At 49.0% G+C, this 9,038-nt stretch overlaps 1 protein-coding gene across 1 annotated transcript in view; it reads right to left on the reverse strand.

Annotated features, from left to right (window-relative positions):
• LOC306918931 (uncharacterized protein) overlaps positions 1–7,126 on the reverse strand; it is a 7,241-nt gene extending 115 nt beyond the window's left edge. The window contains exons 1-3 of the mRNA XM_079531768.1: positions 7,054–7,126; positions 6,417–6,637; positions 1–389 (exon numbers count right to left, since the gene is read on the reverse strand). The exon at positions 1–389 is cut by the window's left edge and continues 115 nt beyond it. Of these exons, the coding sequence (XP_079387894.1) occupies positions 39–389; positions 6,417–6,637; positions 7,054–7,105 (624 nt within the window). The 5' untranslated portion in view covers positions 7,106–7,126 and the 3' untranslated portion in view covers positions 1–38. The remainder of the gene's footprint in view (positions 390–6,416; positions 6,638–7,053) is intronic.
• Between the last annotated feature and the right edge of the window lie 1,912 nt (positions 7,127–9,038).

The raw sequence follows: 9,038 nt of genomic DNA on the forward strand, positions 1-9,038 counted from the left end.
ATACCACGAGCATACGCAGACTTAAAAATAAATAAAAACTAGGGTGCTTGCTCTAGTTCTTCAAACAACTGAGCATTTACTGCCTGGAGCACATTCATTCTCACCAGAGCCTGGCCTCTGACTGACAAACCATTGACCATTTTGGCAATGCCCAGAAAAAAATGTTCATTGGCATCTAGAGCCTGCGGGACAGTTTTGGGGAGAGTAGGCTGTGCGGTTGCTGTCAGTGTCATTTCATGGACCAGGGCTTCCTGGAAGGGCGTCATGTCTTGGTGCTGGGGGTTGGCCTGATGACGACGCACCTTCCGAGGCACATGCACGTACTCCTCCTCCTCCTCCTCCACCTCATCAGACAGCTCAGACTGCTGCACATCTGGGTTGTCCAGGGTCTAGAACCGGGCGATACAGACAATCACATATACTATTGGTCAGTCATGTGAGATTACAGGGTTTGTAATACACACACACATTGTGTGTGTGTGTATATATATATATATATATATATATATATATATATATATATATATACTGTACTTATGTACTATATATTATGGCAAATGCAGGTTTCCTAAAAAAAAAGGGTGGTTTCCCCCTGGGTATAATATCCAGAATTTCAAATATCAATGTAATTAATGACATATTTCCCAGGGGTGCAGGTCTTTTTTCCGACATACAAAAAAACGACGGGACAATGGTCCGACAGTGTCCGAAATACCGTCTTTTTACTCCAACAGTCCGACATGATATTAGCAAGACAGAAGTTCCCGCAATAGTCCGAAAACCGTAGTTTAGACGAGGCAATGTTTAGACGAGGCAATAGTCCGACAATTAGTAATCCCAATTAATAAATACATTTCTTTTTACTATCGGGGATATTATATATATATGAACACACCCACACACATAATGGAAAGATGATTGATGCACAGACCCCAGCGCAGTAGCCTACCGTATTGAAGTAATTAAGTAACAAACTATATAACGTGCGCCAAACTATATAATAGGCTACCTCTAGATCTTTTTATTGATTGATCTCCACGTTAAAGGACCACTTCACCACTTTTCAACTTCTCTTCCTATAATTGGTCCTAACTAATGTTCATGATAAAATACCACCATTTTTTCCTACTCAGTCTGTGTCTCATAGGAAGGCTGTGGGCAGTTCAGAAACCCGTCCACCAGTGACATCATCAATGGTGAATCCAAGCTAATATAAACTGCAGGCTTTCTTTTCCTGAAAAGTTGCAATGCAAAAGTTGAAGCCATTGTTCTCACGATAATAAAAATCGAAATATATTTTAAAACAAATCTGCCTAATGATGATGTCACTGGTGGACGGGTGGAGGGCCATTATAGTTCCACACTCACTCCAAAGGGGCCACTATAGTTCCACACTCACTCCAAAGGGGCCACTATAGTTCCACACTCACTCCAGAGGGCCACTATAGTTCCACACTCACTCCAGAGAGTCACTATAGTTCCACACTCACTCCAGAGGGCCACTATAGTTCCACACTCACTCAGGAGGGCCACTATACACTCACTCCAGAGGGCCACTATAGTTACACACTCCCTCCAGAGTCCAGAGGGGCCACATTGCATATTACTGTCGTAGCAAAAAATAGCCGAGCTCAGTCGCAGTGCGACACGTTTTGAGCTTGTAGATCAGCTATTTGCTATTTTTTAATTGGAATCCTGAAAAGTAACATTTTGATTAAATTTCAAATGCATTTAGTTATAGTTTAAACTAGACCTTAACCCGTTCTATAATCTATGTACACCAAATTAGGCACAGTGTGGGAAAATTAGATGAAATCGATCACATTATTGATTGGGAGGGAATTGTTAACGGATGAGCTTGGGAAGAGCACAAAGTTAATATTATTAGGCAAGTGGTCTGCGGAGCATTCCCTGGGGGGGGTGTTCTGTGTATTCCTGGGACTCGCATAAATACGTCTCTGTGCACGCACGCACGCACGCACGCACGCACGCACGCACGCACGCACGCCCCAGAGTTGGTTTTGACATGGCAGCGGCGCCATGGACGGCGTGCACAGTACAGACAACACTGACAGGCGGGTGTTTACGCAACACTATAGGGGTTTTGAATGATGTGCGCGACCCGTCGTGAGACAGATAATCGAGGCGATGTTTTTTTAGTAGACCAGTTCAGAAATCCCATATAGGCTGGGCCGGGCTACTGGACTTGTAACTAGTTTGGGGCACAATGAGGTGCGACTCAGGACCCCATGGCTGGGGTGTATGGACTCAGGACCCCATGGCTGGGGTGTATGGACTCAGGACTGGGGTGTATGGACTCAGGACCCTGGCTGGCTGGGGTGTATGGACTCAGGACCCCATGGCTGGGGTGTATGGACTCAGGACCCCATGGCTGGGGTGTATGGACTCAGGACCCCATGGCTGGGGTGTATGGACTCAGGACTGGGGTGTATGGACTCAGGACCCTGGCTGGCTGGGGTGTATGGACTCAGGACTGGGGTGTATGGACTCAGGACCCCATGGCTGGGGTGTATGGACTCAGGTCCATGGCTGGCTGGGGGTGTATGGACTCAGGACTGGGGTGTATGGACTCAGGACCCCATGGCTGGGGTGTATGGACTCAGGACTGGGGTGTATGGACTCAGGACCCTGGCTGGCTGGGGTGTATGGACTCAGGACCCCATGGCTGGGGTGTATGGGTGTCCGAACTGCCCAAAGCCCTCCTATGAGACACAGACTGAGTAGGAAAAAATGGTGGTGTTTTATCATGAACATTAGTGAGGACCAATTATATAAAGAGATGTTGAAAAGTGGTGAAGTGGTCCTTTAACACTGTTCATTGAAAATAGCTGATCTGCAAGCTCACTATACCCAGGGGGCAAAGCACCCTTTTTTTTAGGAAACCTGCATTTGTCATAACATACAAAGTTGTCCACCAGAAATATCTATGACCCAATAGAATCACAACCTGTGGACACACCGGTCAATTTCTTTGCTGGAAATCCAATATGGCCACCACAATATTAGCCCCCATTAGCCTATAATGCGGGTGAATAGGGCAACATTTTTAACTGAGGGATATTTCCACAAAACTTCACAGGTTGATCAATGATATGAATGCCATATGTTTTTGTATTGGAAGTTTCCATGATATCCAATATGGCCACCACAATACTAGCACCCAGAAAATAGGCTTGGCTCTAAATTCTGAACCAGATGAGCTAGAAATTCAAACTCATGGTTCGCTGCCGCCGAACCCGTGGCCGCCGGTACCAGTACCCACCGAGCCATCGCCGCCGCCGTCCTCGACGTCGTGCCCGACAATCCGGAGCAGCGTCGCGGTAGACCCAAGTCAGTCGTTACCGTACCTCCCGGTTCCTCCGCGCCCAACATGAACGATCACCAGCAGAACCCGGTACTAGCCCAGCAGCTCCAACCATCCCGCACTTCTTCGTCCCGTCTCCCCGGCCACCAAGCTCCAGCAGCAGCTTCCCCAACCAGCCATCCCGTTGCCTCCCCGAGCGGCTCCAATCCACCAGTACCAACCTCCGCTTCAGACTGGACCGTGGTCGGCCTACAAAGAGCCCTCATCGCCAAAGGCATTTCATTCACCCGTTCTGCAAACAAACTATCCCTGTTTACAACACTCATGTCCACCCGCGTCGCTCAGTGCAGCAACAGCGGAACAACAACAGCAGCCTCAGCCAACGTGGGTCTGTCGCGCAGCCGTGACGTCACGCGCCATCCTCCCAGCCCAGGAGACGCTCCACGGGCGTCCGCTCGGCCGAGTGGCGACGCCGTCGCGCGGCAGGCGGCGCTGTCGCGTCGCGGAAACTCCTCGCGTCGGGCTGCCACGTCGCGCGGCGGCGTCGACACAAAGTCGGCGGCTCCGTCCCGCTCCGGTGACGTCACGCAGCGTACCGCTGCCACAGCGACATTTGAGATACGCCCATTCTCTCCAGACGCCCACCATCTCCACTCCCACCACTCAACCAAAGGAGCTCCAGCCACCTCAGCCTCCTTCACCATGCAAACGGCCAGTATCCTCCATCCACCACACCCCACATGTCATGCGTGCCCCGACCACCCAAGCCGCACACTTCACGCTTGCGTGCGGTCGTGACCTTGGATGATCAGGTCCGTTATGGCATCCCCCCCGCCCCTGGCCATCTAAGCCGCACACCGCACTCTTGCAAGAAAGCGTGTGGTGCTGACCTTCGATGACCATGCTGGCTTCACCCTCACCTGTCCTGCCGTGGCCGTTTATGCCTCACGTCCCATGCTCCTCCCCCATGCGACGAGTACATAAACGTCCACGCGCCACATCTATTCAATAAACCATCTAAAGGTTCTCATGTCTGATGTTTGGTCTTTCCTAGTGAAAATCTGTTCATGTGCCAGGGACTGGAGACAAGATGCAGCAGGAGCTTCACTCCATTCCTGACTGGGAATGTCTCAGATGCATGCATCATTCTGTGTGCTCTTTATGGGCCCAAAACCACTGGCTCAACTCCAGTCCGCTCCTCTGACAAGTGTCCTGCTCATTGACAAGAGTGACATCCTAGCACACTGGGAAGAGCACTTCAGTGAGGTCGTAAACAGAGAGTCCTCAATTTCCGAAGAGGATATTGCCACGATACCCCAGCTGCCAATCAAAGCCCCCCCCCCCCCCCCCCCCCCCCCACCAGTGCAGAGACAGTGAAAGCACTCCAACAAACCACTTCTGGAAAGGCACCAGGAGGTGCATGTTTACAAGAGGAAAGGGGACAGGGCATACTGCGATAACCATCATGGTATAGCCCTCCTGAGTCCTGAACATCACAGGAAAGATCTTAGCAAGAATCATCCTCAACCGGCTAATCAGCCATGCTGAGAATGTTGTCCCTGGATCCTAATGTGGTTTCCACGGAGGCAATGGTGATGCATCCCCAGTCAGGAATGGAGTGAAGCTCCTGCTGCATCTTGTCTCAAGTCCCTGGCACATGAACAGATTTTCTGGCATAGGCCAGGCTGGCTCTAGATGGACAGGGGACCATCACTGAGAGACCATACATACTCAGTGAAGGGATGTCCGGCTTGTCCTGCCAGGGATGATTGTCAACATAAACAGAGGAAATGCCAACAGAAACCGTAGAACAAAACCAAAATACAGCCAGAGGGATGTCTTTCTGCAAAGAAACACCCCATAACAATAATACTTAATAGAGGGAAATTATGGCTAAAATATTTATATATCTCTCGTGGTTAGAAACCATGAGTTTGTATTTATAGGTCATCTGGTTCAGAATTTAGAGCCAAACCTATTTTCTGGGTGCTAGTATTGTGGTGGCCATATTGGATATCATGCAAACTTCCAATACAAACCATTATGGTATTCATATCATTGATCAACCTGTGAAGTTTCGTGGAAATATCCCTCAGTTAAAAATGTTGCCCTATTCACCCCCCATTATAACTAATAGGGGCTAATATTGGGGGCGGCCATATTGGACTTTCGCAACAAAATTGACCGAGTTGTCCATATAGGTTGTGATCCTATGGGGTCATAGATATTATTTCTGGTGGACAACTTTGTATGTTATGACAAATGCAGGTCAACCCCCTTTGCCCCCTGGGTACTAGGTTGTGATGAGCCTAGCTCTGTGTGAACCCATATTGATAATTTCTACAGTCCGTGTTCCTGGGGGGGAATGGGGTGTAGCCTCTCTCTCTCTCTCCCTCTCTGTCTCCCCCCCTCTCTCTCTCTCCTCCCCCCCCCCCCCCTCTCTCTCTCTCTCTCTCTCTTCCTCCCCCCTCTCACACACACACACACACGCACACGCCTCTCCCTCTCTCTCTCCCCCTCACTCTCTCTCTCTATCTCCCCCCTCTCTCTCTCCCTCTCTGTCTCCCCCCTCTCTCTCTCTCTCCCCCCCCCTCTCTCTCCCCCCCCTCTCTCTCTCTCTCTCTCTCTTCCTCCCCCTCTCTCACTCACACACACACACACACACACACACACACACACACACACACACACACACACACACACACACACACACACACACACACACACACACACGCGCGCGCGCGCACGCACGTGCGCGCGCGTGCGTGCGTGTGTGTGTGCGCCGCGCCCACGCATGCACGCACACACACTCACTTGAGTTGCCGTTGCACGCTGCGCGCTCGGTCTCCCATGTCGGACTATTGCCTCGTCTAAACATTGCCTCGTCTAAACTACGGTTTTCGGACTATTGCAGGAACTTCTGTCTGGCTAATATCATGTCGGACCGTTGGAGTAAAAATACGGTATTTCGGACAATGGTCCAACACTGTCGGACCATTGCCCCGTCGGCTATTTGGGTGTCGGAAAAAAGGCCGCCCGTCGGCTATTTGGGTGTCGGAAAAAAGGCCGCCTCCCATTTCCCAGACCTCACCTGGTGTTCTGGGATGTCAAATAAGGAGTCCTGGGTTGGTGGGGGAGGTGGCAGGCTGTCCTCATCACCCTGAGCTCCTGGAGACATGGGAACCAGGGTGACATACTCTGGAAGAGCTGTGCTGCTGCTGGTTCCCTGACCAGCCCCGAGGCATGGTCGGGTGGTGCTGGTGTGTGTCGTAGCAGGTGGGGGCCTCTTGCTGGAGGGGCCTTTACGTGGTGCTGGAGGTAGTAGAATCAGAAACAGGTCACATGTTTACAGGTGTTAAAACAGTGGGTGAAATATATTATGTATTATGTATTGTTCCATCGTTATTTGAATGTTTCCAGAAAAGAGAAAGAATGGAGAGAAAGGGGAGGGGGGGAGAATAATAAATTAAAAAACAACACTTGTGTGAAGTGAGGGACACATGGTAATGTTTAACTGCTGTACAAGTCCATAGACTTGGCTGCCATATGACATAATTTCAAAAGCCAGATGAAGCGCCCCTCAAAAAACGTATCTACATGAGATTTAGAAATGAGGTGAATGAGCATAGTAGCTGGTATCTGTTACCAGACATTAGTGCAAGGACAGTTTCAGTGAATATACATTAAGATTAAGGTGCAGGTACCCTGGGGGGCAGCAGCGCTCGTACCCATGTTGCCTGATGTGTCCCTTTTTGCCATGTGTGGCTTCATGAAGGACATGACGGCCGCAAATGGCCATACCTTCCCTGCCTGGCCAGAACCACTTTTGGACGCCTCCTCTAACAGTGCCAGATGTCTCCTGTAGCCATCGATCAGTGTCTTCCACCTCCTCTTGCACTCTGCCACTGGGGGAAAAATTACATGTCATGTGATGTGACCTGAGTAAAGCCAACAGCTACATCATATCAAAATATGCCAGCATGCATTGTAATCGTTTTTATTTATTATTCATGTACAGACAGTCTAGACATTAAAGTGTGCTTGTCATTTTCCAAGTGAACTAGACTGTATATGGGCACCAACCAATTCATGTGCATGCATGTACATTTCTATGGGAAGCCGTTTAGGCCATAAATGCATAGTCAACTCGCACATACATGTATACTTCTCTTGCACATACATATATATTGGTACTTCACTTGCACATACATATATATTTAATTTACACATACATACATACTTCATTCGCACATATATAAATACTTCACTTGCACATACATACATACTTCATTCGCACATACATACATAATTAAAAAAAATGATTAATTCATTAATGAATTTGATTAACTAATGAATGAATTTGATTAATAAATTAAGATAAATTTGTATCGTTTGTATCAGGCACTGGGGGGACACTGGGGAGGCAGTGGGGAGGCACTGGGCAGGCAGTGGGGAGGCAGTGGGGAGGCACTGGGGAGACACTGGGGAGACACTGGGGGACACTGGGGAGGCACTGGGCAGGCAGTGGGGAGGCAGTGGGGAGGTGGGGAGGCACTGGGGAGACACTGGGGAGGCACTGGGGAGAAACTGCAGCCACTGGGGAGACATTGGGGAGGCACTGGGGAGGCACTGGGGAGACACTGGGGAGGCACTGGGGAGGCACTGGGCAGGCAGTGGGGAGGCAGTGGGGAGGCACTGGGGAGACACTGGGGAGACACTGGGGGACACTGGGGAGGCACTGGGCAGGCAGTGGGGAGGCAGTGGGGAGGTGGGGAGGCACTGGGGAGACACTGGGGAGGCACTGGGGAGAAACTGCAGCCACTGGGGAGACATTGGGGAGGCACTGGGGGGACCTGGGGACTTCAGTGCAATGTACTTACATATGTTGCGACCGAAGGTCGCAACATATGTAAGTGTATGTAAGTACATTGCAAGGAATGAGTGCATTCGCCATGTACCTGAAGGAAGCCTAATCCAATCACTCTTAGATTTTATCCAGTTTATCCCTGAGTTTAAGTTTACCCTATTGTTGTAGGATTTTTGGTTTATTTAGCCTTATTGGGGTTAATTCACCCCATGGCTCCATTTCAAAAAAGAAACATTTACATGTGTTTCTCTTTTGTTCCCTGGGTCCGGTGTCTAATGGCCCATTTGGTGTCAGTGACACCTCTTTGTTTCTTGTCCCAGGTTGATTTGGAATGTGCTAATGTGTCCCCTATTCAAAGTCTGATTTCCATTGAGTGTTGGCTTTGTCTATGTGTCTGTGGAGTTTTGGTACAAAATCAAAACAACTTGTCTAATTTTTTGGCATGTTTAAACCTCCAGGAAAATCCGTGTTGAGGTTCTTGATCCACTGTCTTTCATTAAAACGTCTTTGTCCTACTGTCCAGTTGGGATTGTGTTGGAGTCCAGACACTTTTAGATCTGCAATGCCATGTGCCATGAAATGTTGGACAATCCTTGTAGTTGTCTTTTTTGCATTGTTAATATTGTACCTGTGTTGTCTCAGCCTTGCAGCTATTGTTTTACTCGTTTCTCCGACATATTGTAAGCCACATTTTTCACATGTGATTAAATAAATACAGTTGCTGGTTGTTATCTGTTGTTTAATCTCCAGCACACGTTTTGTAGTTCTATTTTTAACTATTTGTTTGGGTTTGAAGTATTCTGGTCTCTGGCGTGCTGGTGTGTTGATTCCTTTTAGCTTGCTCTG

This window comes from Electrona antarctica (assembly GCF_951216825.1).
Source record: "Electrona antarctica genome assembly, contig: scaffold_85, whole genome shotgun sequence".
Lineage (NCBI taxonomy): Eukaryota > Metazoa > Chordata > Actinopteri > Myctophiformes > Myctophidae > Electrona > Electrona antarctica.